This window comes from Hibiscus syriacus, unplaced genomic scaffold (assembly GCF_006381635.1).
Source record: "Hibiscus syriacus cultivar Baekdansim isolate YM2019G1 unplaced genomic scaffold, ASM638163v2 tig00110206_pilon, whole genome shotgun sequence".
In the NCBI taxonomy this organism is placed as follows: domain Eukaryota; kingdom Viridiplantae; phylum Streptophyta; class Magnoliopsida; order Malvales; family Malvaceae; genus Hibiscus; species Hibiscus syriacus.
Window position 1 is genome coordinate 2,550,487 of NW_024062627.1, and position 25,806 is coordinate 2,576,292.

The following is a 25,806-nucleotide window of genomic DNA, read 5'->3' on the forward strand; positions in this document are numbered from 1 at the left end:
ACATAAAATCAATTGTTACGTGAGACTTGCACACATGTTCTCTTATTTATAAAAACGATTTTTTTTAACTAAATACATTTAATAAGACTACATAAATATGTATTCATGTTTTATGATAAATTAATATATTTATTAAAATATTTTAAAACTAAATAGACTGAATAACATAATATAAATATGCGTTCATATTTTATAATAGATCATGACATAATATCTATATTACGCTTTTGAATTCCGTAACATCACTATAAAAACGATCTTATTTTTCGTTGATTTATAAGTCATTTTCTATTGATCACATTATTTTTCTATAAACAATTGATGAAACTATGGCTTTGAAGCAAAGAAACATAGTTTATTAAGGGATATTTTCATGTATCCTTTTCTAAGTTGTACAGCCAGAAACTATGGCTCTCCCTATCATCAATGACGGGTTGTTATTTTCATATATAGAGAATTATAGTATTAGTTTTGAAGCTTGTTTCTGCCTTGGGAACATGTTCAGATACCACCACCACAAGACCTAGGGTCCAATCGGCTTATTATCAGCAGCACATCCTGCATGAGCGGAACATGTTGTAGGTTCGTTGCCGACGAAGACATTATCGGCCGCCGTTGGATCGCCGTTATGGCAAGGGCAAGGTAAACAACAAGGGAGACAATCACAGATCATTACTTCTCTCCGGGAGACCGAAACTAAACTGCCTGCACTTAAAAAAAATCATACACTTAAGATGAATTTATAATGCAAAGAAGATGAGGGTAATTAAGAGGACTAACTGGATGAAATAAGCAACACGACGACCCATAAACCAAAGTTGAACGAAGCATTCCCCATTGGTATATTATATGGTATTGAAGTCCAAGGCTGCTATGCTTTTATTTATGGAGTTGTAGAGAATAATTTTATGGTCATTGCAATCGGATATAATTCTGAACTATTATAATCTAATAATCATTAAATTAAGTTTTAGAAAATGGCGGCACTAAGGATTCCCCCTTCAATCCCAACCTCTGGCCTTTTTGGTTTGGTTTTTATGATGTCGTCACTCAGGTAAATGATTTATATTCTTATTAATTTGTTCTTATTTATTATCATTGTATCTGTAGGGCTATTTTTTTTATTAATATAAGGTGATTATAAGGTAATATCAATTCATAATTTTTCTTAACCATCGACAATATATACACTCAGCAAACGTAATTGCTCGAACACAAAATCTATAAAGAGAATAATACCCCTTGATCATTGAGGCCACTTGATAGAATGATGTATCGAATTGGTTTTGAATCATGTTAATCTAGATCTGATCAAATTTGTGTTTAGCCATTTCATTTCGTTCAGTTGCTCGGATTTGAATTGAGCAAGTTCGAATCAGAAGTAACAACACCAATTATCATACATTTGATCCTCACAAGACTGAAAAATAATTACCTTTGCTCCATATTATTAAAAAAAAATAAGATAAATTATATTATTACCTCAATAAGTACTTTTGTTCAGTTTTGTTCACTCAATTAACTTTTTTGATCAAAGTTGAATATATGATCACTCACCGATAAAAAACTAACAAAACACTCACCGTTAAAAGATTAACAACACTATCGACATGATATTTTTAAATTTTTTCAATGATGACGTAACATTAACTTATAGAAATATATCAACATCACCGTTAATTTTTTAATAGTGACTAAAATGAAACCAAAACTAAACGTTAAGTATGATTTTGAAAAAATAATAATTGGATGAACAAAACGAAACAAAAGTGATAGTTTAGGTACTAAACATGTAGCTTACCAAAAAATACTAAGAATCTAAAGACGCCATCTCCAAATTGATATAAACTGACGCAACATATGATCGATCATGAACCTTTAATCATTTATAACATGGTTCAAATTTAAAGTTTACACCAATTCCATGTATCCTAAACACCTTTTCTAAGAACTACAGTTCAATCGGAAGAATTTATATCAGTCAATGGAATGTAAATAGAAAATTGAAAGAGCATGTAATGCAAAAGGATTCCACTTTCTTGCAGAATTTCAATCGCAAGTGAGGAAATAAAGAAGTCACTGCACCACCACTCCATGCTTGGTTCTCCACTGGTATTAAAAAAAACTATAGAGTGCCATGATCAATGATAAGGATGAGAACATCGATTTTAAGCTCACCCAACGATCTGTTCGAAAAGTGGAGGTAAATATTATTAATGCTATGCTTGCCAAAATCCGAACCCAAGGCCTTATTTCTTCTTCTGTTGGTCTGAAACTTTGGCTCCCATAATCTTACAAACAGGCTCATCTTTAGACTGCATAAGCTTTCGAGCAGGATGAACCTTGAGGTCTCCCATTACCAACTTCTGACCACCATCCAACTCACTTAAATCAACATCAATGTATGGAGGAATAATATCCACCGGGCATAAGAACTTAACGGTCCTCTTAATAGTGTTCAAGTACAACCCTGTTAAATATTTAACATATATGCATGGAAGAGGATATTAGTTATTAAAATAAGGGGATGCAACAATTAAGATTCATAAGGATAAAGTAAACTTGCGAAACATATTAAGACTCCATTAATAACTTCAGAAGCAGCTGAACGGGGTATGATAGGTCGACCAGGAGGCTGCCCCAACTCACCCTAGAGCAGATTTACAATAACCTTTAAATTCAGGATTTATAGAATGCATCGTAAGATTTTGAGACAAATATTTAACTCCCTCTAGGCTACAATACATGATAATGGTAATTAAAATAAGCCGAATATAATTGAATAGATAAAAGAAACATCAGACAATATGCTACATCTGAAACCATACCCAGTAGTACTGTACTCGTTCCATTCCATCTCAAACTATTAACTGTGATAGTGTGAGGCTGTGAGCACCGAGTATACTACTAGAGACTAGAGAGTGAGGAAATAATGCCAAAACTTAACAAGTTTTCACGTCAAGAAACAACGCCAAAACCTAGCAAGTTTTCCCATCAAGCAATCGCCAAATGTCTATCTAACTGAACATCCTTACGTAGCAATTCAAATAAATTTTGGTCAACAGAGCTGAAATTAAACACCAAAAGAATGCAATTACCAATCGTATGAGTGAACATTTCACACTGAGGGTTCAGTGTCATCATATCTTTTGGCCAATGGAATCATGAACAAACATATAGGATTTAAGTATATAATCCAATGAAATTATACTGACCAAAGAGAAGTTGATTGCAACATTTTACCTTTCCTTAGTCCAGGGCATACATCTTCTCCTCTAAAAACAAGAGGAATATCCACCTTCAACAAAGCATTGAAAGGCGCCCGTATGAAGGTCACATTAAGAGGTGCATCAGTCCCCGCATGTAAGTGAAGCTGAAAAGTGAATGTAAAGATATATAAATATATTCAAATCCAACGGAGAACACAGCTGATTAAAAAAATATTAATAAAATTTAAGAGAACTGAAAAGGAAAAAAAAAACTCAATTACCTTCCTAGGGAGAACCCGGACTTTTTCAATCAAATCACCGGTCCCAAACTCCGATCGAGCCTCAAGATGAAAAAGCCTAGACACGAAAAACGACTCGCCCAGATGCTTTACAAGTTTTCTGATCTGATTGGTCTGAACAGAAATGAGCCTCTTGTTGCCTCCGTGTTGCCCATCTTCTTGCTCGAAAACGATGCTGGGGACCCGACCCACTTTTCTTTCTTTGGAGGAGATGTTTTTGCCGGAGGTGGCGCGTGGGACAGCGAGTATAGTCTCGGCGTATTTGGGGTCGGGCCTGGGGAAACCTTCGAGGTAGATCAAAGGCGATGGTGTATGTGAAAGGTCGAGGGGGAGAGCAGGAGAAGAAGCGGAGGTGGAGGGTTTTGTTGGAGAGGGCTCGGTGGATCAACAGAGCCATAATCAGTGTTTGCAGAGAGCTTGGGTGTGGATTTGGGGGGTTAAGGGAGGTTTTCGCTGCTTTAAAATTATGGCCTTTTAGGCAAATGGGCCGATACAATATGATGCTATCAGGTTTCCGCCTATGTGAGATTGGTTGATGTTTAAACTCCTTGATTCTCATCTCAACTTCTGAATTTTGATTTATTGTATTAATTTCATCCAAATTAATTTAAATTATAAATTTTTTTTTTGGAATATTGATTTTTGAAAATTTAAAATTAAAATATCTAATAAATTAAGAAATAATTTATTTTTTAAGATTTCTAATGTGACTTGTTGATAGAAAAAATGGATTGCTTTGATTATTGATGATTCACTCCTTATTTGGATGAAAACCCACAAAATGTAAGAATAATTATTAGTCGGTGATTCTTCCATGGAGAAAGAAGAAAAAAGAAGATGTGAAAGAGAAGCTGAATAATGTGGACAAAGAGAGAGAGAAAAAAAACCCTTTTCAGTCGTAGTTAAGTGACCATAACTGATAATGTCAAGTATAAAATAATTATGATCACTTGTAAGTTGGTTTATTAAATAAATTTAATCATCAGTGCCTATTCTTCACTCGTTCAGCTTCAAGAGACATCACCTTTGCAACGCTACCCCTCACAAGGTCCTACTTTGAGTAGGCCACTCAGCTTGAGTTATTCAAGAGAACTATCCCGAACAAGGACGAACTTTGGCGCAAGTTTTTGTTCTGAAAAGGACTCGATTAGCCGTGCTGGTGCTGATGCAATTGATGCAGGGAAGCCAACTTATGTTTCACCTGGAAGACTGTATTCTATGCTGGTACTATGGGGTCTTTGGTACCATTACTGCGTTGATTGCTGGAGCTCAGATGCCTCTATTTGCTCTTGGGGTTTCTCAAGCTCTTGTAGCCTACTACATGGACTGGGAGACAACGTGCCGTGAAGTCAAGAAGATCGCCATCCTGTTTTGTTGTGGTGCGGTTATAACATTCATTGTTCATGCAATCGAGCACCTATGTTTCGGTATCATGGGAGAGCGACTCACTCATTGTTGTGGTGCGTGAAGTAATGTTTTCTGGTAACATGTTATCTAATCTTAGCAATCACTTAACATTGTGCTACTACGGTGTTTGAATTCTTATTCTATTCTCAAATCTGAAATTTGCAGCCATTTTGAAGAATGAGATTGGTTGGTTCGATGACCTAAACAACCCAAGTTCCACGCTTGCATCGCGCCTTGAAACCGATACAACTTTTCTAAGAGGTGTAGTCGTCGACCGAACATCGATTCTCATTCAGAATGTATGTTTGGTGATTGCAGCCTTCATAATTGCATTCATCTTAAACTGGAGAATCACACTTGTTGTCTTGGCCACTTATCCGTTGATCATAAGCGGTCACATTAGCGAGGTTTGCACGCCCTTCCCACCATGAATTTATATATACACAATGCATATTTAGTAATATACTGTTGTTCTTCCTATGATTCAGAAACTCTTCATGCAAGGCTATGGTGGTAACTTGAGCAAAGCATATCTAAAAGCAAACATGCTCGCCGGTGAGGCTGTGAGTAATATACTAATATGCGCACCGTTGCTGCGTTTTGTGCAGAGGAAAAGATCCTCGATCTCTATTCCATTGAGCTCATACAGCCTTCGAAGAGTTCATTTAAACGAGGTCAAATTGCAGGGTAATTCTATGACGTTTCCCAGTTCTTCATCTTCTCATCTTATGGCCTTGCCTTATGGTATGAAACTTGAGCTATAATGTACATACCAGGGTTTCAAAAATAGGTCCGCGACCGTGATTTCGGCCGCGATATAGCGGTTTCGCCGTCGTCCGAGTTACCCGTCACGACCGCAATAACACCCGCGACGGTCGCAATCACGGTAAATCCGAAATAACCGAAAACGCGACCGCGACCGCGATTTGAAACCCTGGTACATACATACACACATATATAGACACAATCAGTGAATATATGTAATTTGTGTAGGTATGGTTCTACTTTAATGGGGAAGGAGCTATCTACCTTTAAATCCGTCATTAAATCGTTTATGGTTTTGATTGTAACGGCATTAGCCATGGGAGAAACTCTGGCACTGGTCCCAGACCTTCTGAAAGGAAACCAAATGGTGGCGTCTGCGTTCGAGATCATGGACTGGAAGACGCAGGTTGTCGGGGATGTCGGAGAAGAACTACGTAATGTGGAAGGCAGCATTGAGCTAAGGGGAGTTCACGTTAGTTATCCATCAAGACCAGACGTAGTCATTTTCAAGGACTTTGATCTGAAAGTACGTTCAGGCAAGAGTATGGCACTTGTGGGGCAAATCGGCTCCGGTAAGAGCTGGGTTCTTGCTCTTATACTTCGGTTCTACGATCCAACATCCGGGAACGTGATGATTGATGGTAAGTTTATTTCAGAAATCTCCCGTTTCACTTTGATTCACATCTTAATATAAGATTCAGTTAATTTTAATGATTTTACCTGATCATACAAAAGTCAAGGGTTTTTGTAATTAAACTATTATTTTGATTCCGTTTTGGTATCTAAACTTTATATTTTTTCAAAAGCATACATAACGTTTAGTTTGAATTTCATTTTGATACACTACCGTTAAAATTTTAACGGTGATATTGACATGTTACCATAAGATAATGCCACATCATCTTTGAGAAAAATTTTCAAATGCCACATTAGCAATTCTGTTATTTTTTTAACGGTGAGATACCAAATTAAAACTTAAAGTTTTAAACTAAACATTAAGTATGGTTTTGAAAAAAAAGTAAAGATCAAATATCAAAACGGAATCAAAATAATAGTTTAGATATCAAAACGGAAGCTGCTCTCAACCTGGCGTTGAGGGCAGCCTACTATCTTACCTTCCTTTACCCCATTACATATGGAAATAAGGGTCAGCTAATTTTTAAATCCCTTCGGGAACCAGCCCTTTTTGCCACATCCATGTACGAAAACATCCTATATGGCAAAGAAGGAGCTTCAGAATCCGAAGTGATCGAAGCTGCTAAACTTGCTAACGCTCATACTTTCCTTTCATAAGTTCCCTCCCTCAGGGTTACTCCACCAAAGTTGGTGAACGAGGGGTGCAACTCTCCGGCGGTCAGAAACAAAGAGTAGCCATCGCTCGAGCCGTTCTCAAGAACCCCGAAATCTTGTTGCTCGACGAAGCCACCAGCGCTCTCGACGTGGAGTCGAAGCGTGTGGTGCAGCAAGCTCTAGACCGGTTAATGAGGAATCGAACATCGGTGATGGTGGCGCACAGGCTGTCCACGATTAAAAATGCGGATAGGATATCGGTTATACGGGGAGGATGAATAATTGAGCAAGGGACGCATTCAAGCCTAGTGGAAAACAAAAACGGACCGTATTATAAGTTGATCAACCTTCAGCAACAGCAGCTGGAACAATAGTGTCAATAAGAGAATAACAAGAAGAAGAAACAGGTTACGCAGCTGCTTTGATTAATATTTTTCATTTAATTTTGCTTCGCCGAATATGAATTTATCTGAGCTAGAGGCATTGTTTCCATTCGAAGAAAATAATACTAATATACATTGCAGAATACTGTATCAATACTCTCTATAAAATTCCAATATTACTTTAATAATAATATCATACTCTATAGAAAAATTTTCACATTAAATATTGATATCGGTTTTGAATATCGATACTCATTTATGAATATCAATATCTTCCCTTGAAGTATTGATACCCTTATACTTTCAAAAGTTTTTGACAAATTCTAGTGTACTAAATGGGTACTAATGTTGGTGCCTCAATTTTAATATCGATACTCACATTTGTTGTATAGAACGTCTATACTCCTCAATGACTATCGATATATAAAGTTTCTCACCCACATTTAATGTAAAAAAATAACTCTCCAACGATTATATTCAAATCCCAACAACTTCATGAGTTGTAAATCAATGGAAGAATAAAAATATAACTGCCCACAGCTTCTACAAGTAATAAGGAATATCAAGATGATGAGTATTAACAATCAATAGAGTAAGTTATTAAAAGTTTTCAATTAACATTTCTTCTCTCTTTTAGGTTATACGTTCAACACCTGTTAAAAGTAAAATGTCCATATTTATAGTTGTTCATTCATTCAAATATTTTAGACGTGTGCTCACTTTTATACAAATTAAGTGAGATTTACTTATTTTTTTCTCTCTTTTGAGAGAGTTTAAGTTTCGTTATTTGAGCAGCAATTTCTAGGAGTTACAAGGTTAAGTATTGTCCACAAATGTATTTTGAAAGGAAAAATTAATATTGTAAAGTTAAAGTAAGGAATGTAGACTTTAACGTAAATGTCGAATCATTATAAATCATGATGTATATTTTTCTCTCATAATGTTTCTAAAGGCCAATCTATCTCCTCTTGATTATTCTAACATTTTTCTTAAACAATAAATTAGCTTAAATAACGTTGTTTTATCCTTAGAGTTTTAAGGGTTCGTAAATTTTTGGTTTTGAAGTCGGAAACCGATGTGTTTTGACCAATCAAATCAAATGTGAAATCTCTAATATAAAAATCGATTGTTCAGTTCAAATTGTTATATTTGCCGTGTTAGTTTGAATTGAAATCGCAGAGTCACCCACATCCTCGTTTTTATCAAATTGGTAATTGTTTTACTGCAATTTCAAAGTCACATGTTGGTTGAACAGAAGGAGAATCACAGACAGGAATTAAATAAAAAGAGAGGCTAATTTACAAAAAAGGAAAGGCTGCTGCTTTGTTGGTTGGGTGATGTACCTATAAAGTAGTGAAAGAGCAGTTGGAGACTGCTGCAGATTTTTTGGTGGAAATTATATGAACATTGACCATATCAGAAATTATGGATGCCAAATATTGCTGGAAATTGACAATTTTGCTGACTCATATGGTGAGGCCATACACTTAAGGAAACTGCTTAGAAGTCAGTTGTTAAGCCAAACATATACAATATGATACTCCTGCATCCCTCAAAGATTATTAAATATAACAATATAATAGTTCATTTGAATGAGAAAAAGATTTACAGTGAAAATGTAATTTACATGAACAAGAAATTATAAATTTAATAGAAATATAGTAATATAATAAATAATAAAACTATTTTTTTATCAATTTAAAAGATACTCAAAACTCTATAGATTGCATTTGCTTAAATACCGTATAGTAATCTCTTAAGGGGTTGATATAAGATTATGTGTTAGGAGATACGAACTTAAAAATTTAGAGGATATGAAATTGTAAAATTTCAAGAGGATGATATTATATCATCAATAGAAAATATTAAAAAAATACATAAATTGTATGAGTATTTGAAATTTTCAGAAATTACGATCGTACTCAATGCTCCTCAATCAATCCTTAATTTTCCCAAGTCTTTCCCATTTTACTATATATTAATTAGATATATGAAATTACTTGATATAATCTATCAACAAAATTGAATATTAAGGCATGCGACTACGGGGGAAAAATTGACTTGAGATCATTATCAATTACTAATATTTAACTTTTGCTAGTCAATAATGTAATCTACAACATATCGAGTTGTCAACTCTGTATTATATAACTGTAAACCGAGGTTAAGGTTTCTTGTTGGCCAAAAATAAGCCCTAGCTAGGCTTCATAGTGACACGTGCTGAATAAAAATTCAACCAGTTTCATCCTTCAAATAAATTACAATTTTGAATATTTACCTAATCCCGGTTTTAGGGTTTTTCATAGTATAGTAGGTGATCGTGTGATTGAGTCGAGTAAAAAAATTCGAGTTATTCGAGTTGATGAGTCTTATTTTATAACTCGAAGTTGACTTTAAATTTTTTTGAGTCGAGTCGAGTTGAATTTTTGAGTTTCTATTTAAATTTAATTGTAAATATTTATAATATTATGATATTATTTGATTCCAATTTAAATGGTTTTTTATAATCATATATAATACATATATATTTCTTCATTTTTTATGTGATACTCAAACTTGAAAATCAATTCACTAATTACTAAAAATTTCTAGTTATTCAAGTTGTATTCTACAACTCTATTTGAACTTGAATTTTTTTCGAATCGAGTTTATGAAATTATAACTCATCTCTATAAGAAGATATCTAGATGTTCACGAATGGACGTAATATTTGATGTTTAAGTGTGAATTTATAAAATTTTAAGGATTTATAAGGATGAAATAAATTATTAATAAAAAATATATGTAAATTATAATATGAGAATTTGAAATTCTTGCCGGTCTTTGTTTTTCCTTGGGAAACTTGTAAAAGATATTATAATCCAAAAAGGAATGTTAATGACATCAATGGTTTGAACTTTGAATCACGTAGCGCATGCATGCACCTATAAAAACGACCTGCATCTCTCGTCTCCCTCACAATATACACCTTAATCAGCAAGAGGAGATTAATTTACCTTTGTGATCGGCTGAAATGGGTAGGTCTCCATGCTGTGCTGAGGATGCCAACGTGAAAAAGGGGCCTTGGACTCCAGAGGAGGATCAGAAACTGGTTGATTACATTAACACAAATGGCCATGGAAGTTGGAGGTCTCTTCCAAAGCAGGCAGGCTTAAACAGATGTGGGAAAAGTTGCAGATTAAGGTGGACTAATTATTTGAGGCCTGATATCAAGAGAGGCAAATTCACTGAAGAAGAAGAGCGACTTATCATTAACCTTCATTCAGTGCTTGGAAACAAGTATATTATAAATATTTCTTTTCTTCTTTTTTTCTTAGATCTCATGCTTAGGTTTCTTAAAAGATACATGGTTTTGTTTTTTTGCAGGTGGTCTAGGATTGCTACTCATCTTCCTGGACGAACAGATAACGAGATTAAAAACTTTTGGAATACACAGATTAGGAGGAAGCTATTGAATCTGGGAATTGACCCTCACACCCACAAGCCAAGAACTGATCTTGATCACCTTTTGAACCTTTCACAATTGCTTTGTGTGGCTCAATTAGGCAACTTGATGAACCCTCTGGACACTGCTTTTAAACTTCAGGCTGATGCTGCTGAACTAGCCGAAACCCAACTATTGCAAAACTTAATGAAGATTATGAACACGAATCAACGAAATCCCACACCTCAAAATATCCCTATTAATGCTGGTGCAGTCCCTCAAACATCAAGTGATTACCAGGGAGTGGAAAACCCATTGGGATATGTTCAAGGTGGATTGATAAACTATGAAAACCTTGACATTAAGAATCATCAGATATTGAGCAATTCCTTTGAACAAAATGAAAATCAACTTCCTGGGTTGGTTTCAATATCTCCTGAGATGGAAAACATGGCCGAGACCGCACAAGATTCCAGTATCTATGAAGCTTGGGAGAAGCTACTTATGGAAGATAAAGCCGATGGTGGTTCCTACTGGAAAGAAATCCTGGAGTAGGTTTTCTCCTCTTGGATTCTTTCATTCATTTTTCATTTCTTTAATTTGTTGCTTAATTAATTATATTCAAGTTGTTTATTTCTGTTGCAGCTTCAATTCATCAACCTCGTCACCCATCTCATGGTAAAGCACCTTTCGGCTTAATGGAGGAAAAAAAGTTTTCATTCAATATTTTTTCCATTTTATTTTGTCAGGGTTCTTTCATTTATTTTATTCGTCTAGGAAGCTTATAATTGAGCTACCTCTCTGTATATTTTAGATTGTGCTTTGTTTTTTGTTAAGCAAGTTCAAACTTTTATTCAATCGATAATAAATTTGCGATATAATATTGTATGTTTTGAATACATATATAATATATATTGTATTTTTGTAAAATATGTATTTTTATTAAATTGATGACGGCTACCTTATGTGATCTTTTTCATATAAGTAATCTTTAAAATTATTTAATCCGTAAGACTTTAAGTATAATGATAGAAAATATTTTAACATTCAATTTTATAGTCATTTTGGATTTTTTAAAGCATTTTGACCATAACATTTCATTTTAATACAAAAAGATAATTCCATGGATGGAAACCTTTAACTATCAACCCTCTAAAATTAGGGTCTTTTATCTTAAAATGCTCTGAAAAAGAATCAAAACAAAAGTGATTATTTAATTAAACGTTGAGATAAGTTTACTCTAAAATAAAATGATAGAGGTTAAAATATTCTAAAAGAATTCAAAATAATTATATCAATGTATTTTTCAACATTATGTTAACCTTTAAATAGGAGGTTATTACAACAAAAGTTTTATCAAATGAGTTAAGACATAATCCATATATGTGATAATTAAGATTAATCCTTTTGTATATGTTGGAGCAAAGTAGGAAAAATATGGAGAAAAGTGGAGGAAAAGAAGTAGAAGTAGAGAGAATTCTGACTTTGATTGACTGTTTTTATATCTATTTGATGAGTACAAGAGTTATTTATATAGGAGTGAGGGATGCCTTATAATAATTGTGATACAATGAATAGTGACAACCATTTAGCATTTCGACTACTCCTATCAACTCTAGACACTTCATATTCTCTTAATTAAACTTGACATATTCATGAACATAATTTATTGAGTAAGCTAAAAGGTCTTATTTACTAACACTCCTCCTTGAGACTTTTGGCCATCATACAAAGTTTGAGTCTTAGAAACTCAAATATACCTTTTGGTAAAGCCTTTTAGAATGTCAGCTAGTTGGTACTCTGAAAGACAATGGATCAACTTCACTTCTTTGTGTTACGGAGCTTCTTGAAGTGTATAGAAATTAATCTTTATATGCTTTGTTTTGCTGAAGCAAACTAGATTCTCTGAAATGTCTGTTGTTGATTTGTTGTCAACTAGAACTTCAATAGCTTCCCTTTGTTTGTGTCTTAAGTCCGTCAATATTTTCTGAGCCACATAGCTTGATTCACTGCTGCAATATACTCAGCTTCAGCCGTGGATTGAGCCACAATTTCTCTCTTCTTTGAAATCCACAAAAACACTCCAGACCCAAGTGAAAAATCATAGCCAAGAGTACTTTTCATGTCATCCACTGATCCACCCCAGTCACTAACTGAATATGCAAACAATTTTGAGTCCGCACATGGATTAAACATAACTCCAAAATCTGATGTTCCTGTTAAATACCTGAGCACTCTTCTTGCAGCACCCATATGAACATCACTTGGTTTAGTCATGAACCTTGAAAGCAAACTTGCTACAAACACTAAATCTAGTCTGGTTGTTGTGAGGTAAAGTAAACTTCCAACTAAGCTTATGTATTCCTTAGCGTCAACTTTCATCTGACCATCAAACTTGTCAGCTTCTCATTTAATATAAGAGGTGTACTAACCAACTTGCAGTTTTGCATCTTGAACTTCTTAAGAATATCATTGGCATACTTCCTTTGAGAGATAAAAATTCCATCATCTCCTTGATGAAATTCCTTCCCCAAAAAGTAATTCATTAAGCCCAAGTCTGTCATTTCGAACTTTTTCTTCATCTCCTCCTTGAATGAAAGTATCATTTTTGAATAGTTTCCTATGACAAGAAGATCGTCAACATAAAGTGAAACGATGAGCAAATCATTATTGCCTTGATATTTCACATAAAGAGTGTGCTCATTTTTTCTTCTCTCAAACCCCTTGTCAATGAGATAAGAGTCAATTTTCCTATACCATGCTCGTGGTGCTTGTTTTATGCCATAAAAAGACTTTTTAGCTTGCACACTTTTTCTTTTCTTTTCATTTGACAACAAATCCAGGAGGTTGCTCAATGAAAATTTCCTCCTCGAGTTCACCATTGAGGAAGGCAAACTTAACATCAAGTTGATAAATCTTCCATTGCTCATGTGCTGCTAAAGAAATCAAAGTTTTCACTGTGTTAAGTCTTTCAACATGAGCAAATATATCTCTATAGTCAATTTTTGCCTGCTGGGAGTATCCTTTGACGACTAGTCTAGCCTTGTACTTGCTTATAGAGCCATCATGATTCAATTTGACCTTGTAGACCCATTTCATGCATATCACTTTGCGATCGTTTGGTCTATCAACCAACTCTCAAGTTTGATTTTTCTTGATCATGCTTATTTCATTTTTCAACGCTTGCTAAGACCTTTTGTCTTCAGAAGCCTACTTATATGTTTGGGGCTCTTCAACTCCAAGGTAGCATTTTCATATTCCTCCAGATCTAAGAGAAAGGTGGCATGTGATTGTTATTATTAGCTTCTTAATCATTCTCATTGTTATGTTCATCAATCACTACATCGTTGGGATTAAAAACCAGCATATAGTTCCTTTTTTCAACCTTCTCTTCATCCCAATTCCAACTTGCATCTTCATTAAACTCCACATTTCTACTGATCGTGATCTTCCCAGTGTCAAGATTGAAAATTCGGTAGCCTTTTGCTTGAGAATCATATCTAGTTTCTTCATCATTCTCATTGCTATGTTCATCACTCACTACATAGTTGGGATTAAAAACAACACATAGTTCATTTTTCAACCTTCTCTTTATCCCAAATCCAGCTTGCATCTTCATTAAACTGCACATCTCTATTGATCATGATATTCTCAGTGTCAAGATTGAAAATTCGGTAGCCTTTGGCTTGAGAATCATAGCCAATGAAGATTCCTCTTTCAGCCTTTGCATCTAGTTTGCTTCTCTTTTGAGATGAAATATGAGCATAGTAAATTGAGCAAAATACTCTCAAGTGTTTCGCTGGTGGCTTTCTTCCAAACCATGCTTCAAACCGAGTTTTATCTTGAACCGCCTTTATGAGCAATCTATTCAGTAGATATATTGTTGTTCTCACAACTCCCGCCCAGAATTTCTTTGGTAAATTCTTCTCTATTAGCATGCATTAAGCCATCTCCATAATTGTTCTGTTTTTCATTCAGAAACTCCATTTTGCTGAGGTGTATAACTCACTGTAAGTTTATGCTAAATTCCTTCATCTTGACAGAAAACACCAAATTCTGTAGAAGTATACTCTTTGCCTTGATATGATCTGAGTTTCTGTAGTTTACATCAACTTTGGGTTTCTGCGAGTGCTTTGAATTTTTTGAAGATATTGAAAACTTTTTACTTTTCTTTCATGAAATAAACTCATGTCATACGAGTGAAATCATCAATGAAGAGGATGAAATACTTGTTTCCATCAAGAGACAAAGTTCTGTGAGGTCCACAAACATTTGTATGAACTAGTTGTAATTTTTCTGACGCTCTCCAGACTTTCTCCTTCGGGAAAGGTAACCTATGGTGCTTGCCAAGTTTACAAGGCTCACATAGATCATTGCTTAAGGAAATTGAAGGAAAGTCTCTCACCATATTTTTCTTGTGAAGTTCACAAAGAACACGCATATTTAAATGTCCATACCTCCTGTGTTATAGCCATGTATCGTTCGAGTGAGTTGCATGTGCTCCTTCTGCTGTAGAATCTCATTTCAAATAAAAGCTTTTGTTTTCCATGGGGACAACTGCAATCTCCTTTTTCTCCGGGTTCATGATAGTATAATGGTTATTTTCAAAGACAAATGAATAACCATTTCTGACCATTTGAGCAACACTAAGTAAACTCTCATTCAAATCTAGAATAAGGAGAACATCGTTAATGCATTTTGTACATTTCTTTGTTTGTACAGCAATCGTGCCCTTTCCAATGGACTTTACCACATCTCCATTCCCCATGCGAACTGGAACTTTGATTGAAGAGTCAAGCTTTACCCATTTATTTGTTCTATTCTTGATTATAATGTCTAAACCCAATAAATTGAATTTAGCGAAGAAAGAAAATCATCGATAAATTTTAACCATTATGCTACAACGGATTAATTGATATGGGACTGCAAATAATCTTATGTATTAGTAGAAAAATCCCAAGTAAATGGAATTGTTATTATAATTCGAAAATAGTTTAATTAATTCAACCTCTTACTTGCATAACCATGGAGCTTATTCCCAGGTCGTAAGTAAAGAAAACTTGAGATGGCTTAAAGTGTTCAAGCAAGTGTCTCTTGCCTTGTTAAATTTGTTATGCTCTGCAATGGTTGTCGTAAGAAAAATAACTTGCTTTTCTCATAAAACTACAACAGCAAATATGAGCTTTACTGCAAGAGAAAAGTTGATATCCTTCCTGATTTAACGAGTATCATTGCATGATGTGATTTTCTATGATGCACTATGGCATCTAAGGATGTGAAATTTGGCTGAATAAGAAAGCATGGTATGTAATCAAAGTTGATAGAAAGAAGCAAAGCCAAGCCTTAAAGTGCAACAGGGAAACCAAAACCAAAGCACAATCTTTGCAGCCTTAAATCCTATAGGCGTCTAACAGATTTGGGGTGAACAAAACTCGGTTCAAAATCGATCAAATTGACCAATTACTTTCACCCATTTGAGACATCTGTCTTTCTTTCTATATAAATTTGGGATATTCTTTTCTTTTCCCTTGAAAAAGAAGAAGAAGAAGTTATGGACAACGAATCGCTTTTGCTTCTTTTTCAACTCGTATATCTTTACACCAAGCAATTCCCTTTTCTTTTTCATACTTGAAGAGTTTTTTTTTCTTTCAAGTCTTTTTCCTTACTTGATCACAAAACAAGACCCCCAGATAGGTCTAATTCTTCAAACAAACAGAAAATGGCGTTGAGCAACAATGTGATAGGTGCAATCAACTTCGTTGCTACGCTGCTCTCGATCCCGATAATCGGTGCCGGAATCTGGCTTGCCAATCAACCAGACAATTCGTGTATGAAGATCTTTCAATGGCCCGTTATAACATTGGGGGTCTTAATCTTGGTTGTAGCTCTAGCAGGGTTTATAGGAGCGTTTTGGCGCACCCCTGTGCTCCTTATGGCTAACCTTGTTGCCATGCTCGTCCTCATCATATTGCTTGCATGCTTGGTTATTTTCATCTATGCTGTAACCATTAGAGGCTCGGGCCACGCCGAACCTAGTCGGGCGTACTCGGAATATCATCTCGAAGATTTCTCGGTATGGCTTCAAAGAAGAGTCCGAAGTTCTTACAAGTGGAAAAGGATAAAAACATGTCTGAGCTCAACACAGATATGTCCTCAACTGAACCAGAGTTATTCATCAGCTATAGATTTCTTTAATTCTCATTTGTCTCCCATAGAGGTTAGATTCTTCTATCATATCTTATTTTAAGTTAATATCGCTTTAATTATTTTTCCGTTGACAAAATTCTAATCATATTTTCACCTAAATCATTTTTCATAAATTTTTGTGCATGTGTTTTGTTTACAGTCTGGATGCTGTAAGCCACCAACAGCGTGTGGATACACATTTGTGAACCCAACAAACTGGATTAGCCCCATTAGCAACATAGCAGACCCCGATTACGTACAGTGGAACAATGACCAAAATCAACTCTGCTACAGTTGTAATTATTACACCTGTTTTGACTTTAAATTAATAGATTTAAGTCAGAGTTTACTATTCTGTACATGTCCTGAAATGTGAGTTAATTACAACACAGTAGTCTGGTCACCGGTACCTTACATCATTAATTGGTTAAACCAACTCCCAACTAACCACAATTCATATGTTCTTAAATGATGTCAAAGTGATATAATTAGCAGAAAATAATTTCATTTTAATTCCAGCCCACGTATGTCAGCTTTTAATAATCCACAATTTTTATGTACAACCTTTTTATATTCCTACACTGGACAATCTTAATTAAGGTTGATTCGATTAAAATTGAATATCTAATTATGAAAATTCTAAAAACATAAACACCCCAGCGTACATGACAAGTGGGACAACTTTTATGGGGTGACTCTTGCAGGCTTCATAGTGGTTACATGTTCCCCACCCTAAACCCTATCCAATAACAAAATAACAAGTGGTTCAACCAAAACCAAAGGCCACCCAAATGCATATAATAAAACACAATGAAAACAGATCCTATTTAAAAATTTTAAATTATTATATATTTTTATTAGTAATTTATTTCTATTTTTTAATATTTATAAAAATAATAATTTAAGTATGAATTTGAAAAAATAAAGTTTAAGTACCAAAACGGAACAAAAGTAATAATTTAGGTACTAAACATGTAATTTACCAATTTTTTAAACAACTGTGGCATTTCGTAAAGGGACCTAACATCAGTATGCCTGCCTACCATCTTCCTTCTTACCACACGCATAAAACTCCTTGGCAAAACTAGGGTTGCCCAATATTTTACAAGTTGTGGATACCGCAGTGTCCAATTCTATATGTGAAATACTTAGGGTTAAATTATGATTTTAGTCCCTATATTTATGAAAGCATTCTAATCAAAAAAAATAACGCTGTTAATTATTTGGATTAACTCTTAAGAGGGTGACAAAATGGCTTTAATTACGAAGAAAATGATTCGTTAATCATTTGTAGAGTAATGGAGGTTTCCATTCAAAATGTCCTATAAGCTTAAGGATATGGCATTGATTCCCTCCACAAGTGAACCTCCCTTAAGAGAGTATACATAACACATTGACGACAAAGAAAATGATTCATCAATCGTTTGTAGAGTCATGGAGGTTATCATTCGAAATGTCCTTTAAGCTCGAGGATATGGTATCGATTCCCGCCACAGGTAAATCTTCAAAACGAGTCTCCACGACTCTTCAACGATTGACAGATTATGATCTCTTTCGTCAAGGTACTCTCACAACACCTTTTTAACAGTGAAAGATAAAATTTCGAGATAAAAAACCTATAGATAAGCATTACTACTACTTTCTACACCACATTAAGGAATACAAAGTAGATGAAGTGCAGACATTCGAAATAAATGATGGCAATGAAAAATATCAAACATTTGTCAACAAAGATACTAAAGTAATACATAATAGTGTCACTTATGTCCGGAATATGCTTTATAAAGGACATTAGGAAAATATTTTGGCGAACCGATCACCAAGGACAAATGAAATAATTATCAATGTGACATTGGTGCTAATGGACCCATGCTCAAATTTATAAGCATGAGATAAGGATTATTTAAAACAAATAAAGGACAAGGAGGGTAAGATGAAAGGGACCCTGTTTTGATGTGAATTGTATTCAATAAAAGGCAAGCGATGAATCAAAAGGTATATTAGGATTTGGTATGTATTTCATATAAACAGCAACGCCATCAAATCAATTCAAAAGGGTGGTTCAGGATATCCCCTTAAGCACTTATTTGTTTTTATCCTATATGCTCATATTGTGATATCCTACAAAGCTGCCACTACCACCGCAGCCACTAATACATACCTAAGAGTTTTATATTTTGTAAGTGAATCTAATTCTATATATATATTAATTAAAATTTTGATATCATTCGAGCATTTTACCAATGGTATTGATCGATAAATATTGGTGCAAGTGAAATGCATCGAAACATATTAATACAATTGCAACATAAAACTGATAAAAAGTATTTTAAATGAAACAGAAAGCAAATTCTAATACCAGTTTAAAACAATACAATTAGTATGGATACGACATGAACTACATCGATCAAACTTCTCATAAATTTGGTTCTTTGTTCACCAAATTACGGACAAAGTTTTAATTTGTCAGTCTTATATGGTTTTGGGTTAGGATGCTTATTGTCATTTTATTTCTATATCTATTTTCTACAATTTATGTTTCTATATCTATTTTCTACAATTTATGTTTGAAATTTAGATTACTCCTTTCAATAATTGTCTCTAAAACTCAAATCCAATTTTTATAAACAATTATTTCATTTGATTTTTTGTTTGATTAAATTTAATTTTAAGTCCGTCTACTATAATCAAATTTGGGATTCAATTTGAAGACTATTAATTCGATCTAGTTTTACTTTTTTACTGTTTGAATGTCTTTATTTAACTTATATAGTATAGTAAAGATTAAAATATAGATTTAAAGTGAGTCGAAATCAAAAGAGTTATTAGATTATTCTCTCACATTGGTAGTTTAGCATGAAATGATGATAATTTTAAAATAAAAGTATTTGTACTTTAGTTAGAATCATGAAAAAAATAAATCAAAGAATGGGGTTTATTGGTTTCGCTACCTACATACCAGCAAGCCCCGCTAGCTGCCGCCTATGACCACGTGAATCTTTAACTACGGAGCGTATTCCGCAAATACTTACCAACAAACACGTCTATCTCATCTACAACCTTACAAGCGCATTTTACGATAATATCTTATGATTTCGTGTTGATGCAAGTGTATATTTGATGATAACTAAGTTGATATCATTATTTTTCTTAGAACGTCTCATCAACATTAATGTCACGACAACTCCTGATTGACATCTCCGGGACATAAGAAAATAATCATGCAACAGAGAACAAGAGTACGTACAATCTCAAACAATAAACTTATACCAAAACCATCTAAAATCCCTCTAACCATTATTACTATTGTTGTCTATTTCACTTATTAATAGACTCACTTTAAGAAAGCGTAATAATTTAAAGACTTTATTAGCATATTAACCGATTAAGCATTTTAATTAAAATATTTGATTTTTATTTCCCTTAAAATGTGGTCACGGTGTTAACCACTTACTCTAAATAATAAAATGAAAATATATTATATGAAATTAACTTAAGGCACCAAATTGATAATGTGGGTATCGTCACGTGATTTTAACATGTGAGATGGTGTAAACCACAAAGAACTGCCAGGGCGGCAAAGTCTTATGTCAGACTTGTCCACTGTGGTGGAGCAATGTGGAAATCACAGTGGCATCTAAGTTTATATATATATAATAAAAGAAAGATTATTCATATTTGAATTTGAAACCTAATTTAAATTAAATTTTAAATGATATGTTTTATCTATACATACGAGTCCTCTTTTGACGTACCTGTCGTAGTCGTCCTCTTTTGAAGTCTCCGGCGATCCATACCCACCGTCAAAGGTCTATATAGATCCGATGATTCCTGATCACACGCGCGAGTCTCTCCCCTTCGCCTTTGAGGGGCATCATCCGTTTCCACTTATTTCTCATTGTTTAGTCCGCATATCGCCTGCGAGTGACCATAAACCCACACTTGAAGCAAATATTATGAAGTCCTTTATATTCCAACTGTTGGACGGAGCCATTGATTTTGGTACACGGAAGCATATATAGGCTTGTTGAGATCTACCACCATTGCCAATCTTGTAAATTTACCTCGCACACATTCGTCCCCATGTAGACCAAACCCTAAATCTGTGCTATTAGTCAAACCTACATCAATACCCTCATTTCGACTCTTTGTTCTTGTTCATTGATCCTCAACCGCCACGGGTGACCCCGACCTCACAAGAATCGGAGGGGAGGATATTCCAGCCGTCCTTACAATCGACTGCATGGGATCGTTCAAGCAAAATAAAACCCTACCCAAGAGACAAAAACCCTCCTAAATTTACGGAATCATTCACAATTACACATTATAACGGGTCATGTAAGTTAAAGATTTGTTTAGTTAATCACACTTCAAAAATGTGATTGACAAAATGTGTATGTATCTCATGCGACATGAAGATAATTAAATAAATATGTTAATTTAAAACTAATTATTTTAATAATGATATTTTATTTAGAAAAAAAATAACATGTAACCGTAGGCTCCTACTAAAAGCAAACCGCAGGCGCAGCATTTGCTGACCTAAATCATAAAAAATATCAAATTGCGTGGAGGTCCCACCCAACGAACCGACCTTACTAAATTGTACTACTTGTCTTGGAGTTGTATTTTCAGAGCCCAGAAATCAATCATCAAAACCATGCTCTAAGCCACCAGTTAGCATATCCAAGGGTCAGAATCGTACGGCAGTTTGAGGGACCCATTCGAAGGAAAAAGAAAATACCCACTTGCCCAAGCATTCACTTCCCCCAAGAGGCGGCTGACCCATTCATCCTTCCAAGAATCAACGGAATTTAATTTTATTTTATATTTTAAAGTTGAAGGTTACTAAGATGCATCATTGATCAAATAATAATTCATTTTAAATTTAGATTAGTAATTATATTTAAGTCATTTAAAGTATTTCTATTATGTTTTACAGGAAATTTAAGTTGTTTTTAAATTATTTTTTCAGGTTAAATGAATATATTTTTAATTTTATAATTAAACTTTATAATCTAAAAATGAATACATTTTAATGTTATAAATAAAATAAAATCTATTTTAAAATAATTTTTATACTATCTAATATAAATTAATCAATTAAAATCAAATAGTAATAATTATATTATAAAAAACAAGGGTAAGCTACAGGTTTAATACCTAAACTATTAGTTTTGTTCTATTTTGGTACCTAAACTTATTTTTTCAAAACCATAGTTAATGGTTTAAGTTTCAATTTAGTATCCATCTGTTATAAAAATTTAACAAAATCATTGACATGATATTTTTTTTAATGAGGAAGTGACATTATATTACGGTGACACGTTAATAACAATGTTAAGTTTTTTATATCAAATTGAAACTTAAACTAAACCGTATGATTTTAGAAAAAAAATTAAAGTTTGAATGTCAAAACAGAATAAAAATAATAATTTAGGTATTAAACATGTAATTTACCAACAAACTAATATGATTCCACCCGCTAACAATAAAAAGTAAACCCACACTAAAACCATTGCACATTGGACACGTGCGAAAACTAAATAGCCCCAAAAGTAAAACTCATATCTCACACGTGCCATACCACCAATTGCATATATGGGGCCACCGAACATTTGATCAAAATCAATTTTATTTGTACGAGCCTCCATTGCCGCCTTATTTTTTTATTTGCAACTATGTTTTATTTTATTTTTCGTCACTAACCATTCTAGGAATATAAATGAATTGAGTTCTGATAAAACAAAAATTTATTCGTTTCTATTTATATATTTTTAAATGTATTTGTCCTAAATTTGTATTCATCAAAATTTTAAGTATCGTATTCATATATTTATTTTTTAAAATATTCATATCTGTTCATTAAGAGTTTGTGAACATATTCGTTTATTGTTTGTATAATATTTGACATACAATACTCTTTTTTAACTCTTTTATTTGTAAGGCAAAGAAAAATAGTGAAATTATACCATGACATAAACAAACTGAAAAATATCTACTCATCTCCATTTATTTATTAAATAAATATAAAATTATTCCTATCATTTATTTAATTTTATAAACGAGAATAAAAAAATATTATAGAAATGATTCATTAAAAATATTATACAAATAATTCATGAATAATTTATCAAACACTATCTTTATTTACGTAAAAATGCAATCATACAACATACAAAGTAGAATCATTTTTATTTATAAACACATACATCGTCCTAAATAACAAAGTAATATTTACATACTTCACTCATTCCCCAATCCCCTCCTAGAAAAAGAGAAAACAAACGGAAACCACCCTACTTTTATCTTATAGAAAAAGCTATATGTAAGAAAGGGGGCTTGTTATCCCACTAGTGCTGCTTCTATTTACACCATAACGGAGAATGGGAGGGGACTGTGACAGTGCCCGCTCTTTTTCGTGAAAGAGTTGGGGGAGCATTGTGACCATCACTTTGTGTATATATATGTGTGTGTCTCTAAAATTTAAGGCTAATATTGTATGATTAGTCCTCCCATTGGGGCTCGGTGGGGTATACCCTTTCTACGCTTGCCACTTCTGTAATTAACCGAATTCGGAGGGGGTGTTGAAGGACTAAAGCTTAGCACTTTGTTGTTGTTAGACTTGCCATGGCTACTGCTGCTGCTGTATGAATCCTCCGATTCAGATTCCATTGACATTTGCCTCTTCTTCTTCTGGAAATTCTTTGATGTCCCAACTATCTGCATTTCAGTTTACATACTTCATCAATACACACACACAAAAAGGATCAAATTTTAAAGTATAGGGACTGAATCTTAAATTTGATCTTTGTTGAAAGAACTGGATCATAATTTGACACCTTCAACTTTCGAAGATCCTACAGTTTCTCGGCTACCAAACAGCACCATTTGTCTACCAAGAAAATGGTTGAAGAAAAGTTTTTTTTACCTTGCAACCAAGAGAGCAAAAGCGGAAGGAATCCACAAGGCTTCGATCACAGACATCACAAGTGTTGATGACACCTTTTCCAGGCCTTGGTTGAGGCCTTTCATTGAGGAAGACACCTTAGCACTGTTTATAACGTACGTTTGAACTCCAGATATATCCAGGTATTTTTGTATCCGAGACTCTATTACATCATGGTACGAAGATCTCCTTATCTGTTTAAACCAGAGTAAACAGCTTTAGTAAAATGAAATCAACAGACGAATCCCATGAGAATTTCGTTGGGGGTTTTCAGTTTTAGCTGTCAAGTAATGCATTCATTCACGAGGAAAACATTTGTCTTTGTCGTTAGAAACAGAGAAAATGGCTTTGAAGATTGAGTCAGTGCCTGCTTGGATGCCCAGAAAATGTGTAGGAAAAGAAAATTGAAAGGCTTGCACAAGTACACACATCTCAGAAGCTTTAGGGAAATGTGATTTAAATTGAAAACAGAAGAATCCCAGAAATGGAAAGCAAAAAGCCAGAAATGGAATGAAATAACGGGATTCCCTTCGTCCTATAAAAGGAAATTTAAACAAATTTCAAATGGAAAAAAGGGGGTAAATTTAAACAATGGTTGATTACCTGAATATAACGATGATCCCTGTGATAAGCCAGACAGCAAGAACAGAGAGAGCCATTCATACAATCCAAGCAATACATATTACATTCACTCTTGTGAGAATCAATATGAAGCTTGCATTGAACGAAGAATTGCTCTCTTAACAAAGGTTTCAGCCATGGCGGCCACCTGTTGTCTTCTTCATCAGGCCCACCAGCTCCCTATAAAAAAAACCAAAAGAAATTAAACACCATTCCATCAACACACATTTCCGTTGAATACCCATATAAAAAAAAGGAAAAAATAATGCATCTTTGTCGAGGAGGATGGATAATACCATGATTCTTCTGTTCTTAGGCTTTATTTCACGGATAATGGATTCTTGATTGTCGATCGCCAGCTTGCAACTCGAGAAAGTATACTCTGTTTTTTTTTCAAGTGAGATTTTAGAGAGAAACAAAACAGAAGAGAGAGATTAAAAATGAAAATGGAGAAGGTGAGAGAGAGAGAGGCCGTCTTATCTATACAAAGTCACACCCGAACCTAAGTCCGAAGCTGAGCTTCGTGAATGAGAGATGCGTTGAAGTGCAAGGAACTGGCTAGCTTCGGCAAATTCTTCTTCCTTTCATTTTCATTCACTCTTTGGTCTTATCATTATGTAAATATTTTATAAAGTATGATTATTTATGCGATAATAGACCGCCATTATTGATGGGCAACATTTTATATACATTCATTCATTTCAATGCTGATTTATCATATTGGGTTCAGTGTTTGTGATTCTTTCTCTTCACTTCTTTCATTTCATGCGATGAGAGGATAGATATGAATCTATTTTCAGTGATGAATTAACATCGTAATCTTTAATTTAATTTAAAAGTATTTAGTATTTTTATACCTATTCTAACATGAATGCAAGACTATTATTTTTCTAATATATATAATTAAATTATTTAAAAAAACAAAGTCATTTTCTCCCTTATTTATTTAGAAATTATTCAATAGAAAAGGAATTCTAAAGTAAATATATTAGACTTGTAATTCTTATTTGAACCTAAATTTAATTAAACTATCAAATTTAAATAGACTGGAACTAAAATTTAAAACTATACTCATTTCTCAATTTTGAATAAATGCGTTACAAAGAAAAAAATATGTTGTTCATTGTCGTTGTCTTAATAATTGACATCTGACGGCGTATTGTGTGATGAAATTCTGACCGCTACTACGGTTTAGTTGACTTGTATTTTCTTTTTGTTCAATTTTATTTATGTTGTATTTTTTGCATCGAAATAAGTGTATTTCGATCTTCTT

The 25,806-nt window shown here is 33.9% G+C and overlaps 2 protein-coding genes and 3 pseudogenes across 2 annotated transcripts; 3 read left to right on the forward strand and 2 right to left on the reverse strand.

Moving 5' to 3' along the window:
* Positions 1-1,940: 1,940 nt before the first annotated feature.
* On the reverse strand, positions 1,941-3,918 carry LOC120113392 (annotated as a pseudogene).
* A 356-nt stretch (positions 3,919-4,274) lies between these two features.
* On the forward strand, positions 4,275-7,248 carry LOC120219288 (annotated as a pseudogene).
* A 3,078-nt stretch (positions 7,249-10,326) lies between these two features.
* On the forward strand, positions 10,327-11,675 carry LOC120113391 (transcription factor MYB39-like). The gene is made up of 3 exons (XM_039134569.1): positions 10,327-10,632; positions 10,720-11,328; positions 11,423-11,675. Exons 1-3 carry the CDS (start codon positions 10,367-10,369, stop codon positions 11,457-11,459), a joined length of 912 nt encoding a protein of 303 aa, XP_038990500.1. The 5' UTR covers positions 10,327-10,366; the 3' UTR covers positions 11,460-11,675.
* A 4,770-nt stretch (positions 11,676-16,445) lies between these two features.
* Positions 16,446-17,339, forward strand: LOC120219289 (protein TORNADO 2-like). The gene is made up of 2 exons (XM_039216113.1): positions 16,446-16,994; positions 17,124-17,339. The coding sequence occupies exons 1-2, from the start codon at positions 16,497-16,499 to the stop codon at positions 17,337-17,339; spliced, it is 714 nt and encodes a 237-aa protein (XP_039072044.1). The 5' UTR covers positions 16,446-16,496.
* Positions 17,340-23,384: 6,045 nt separating this feature from the next.
* On the reverse strand, positions 23,385-24,984 carry LOC120113399 (annotated as a pseudogene).
* Between the last annotated feature and the right edge of the window lie 822 nt (positions 24,985-25,806).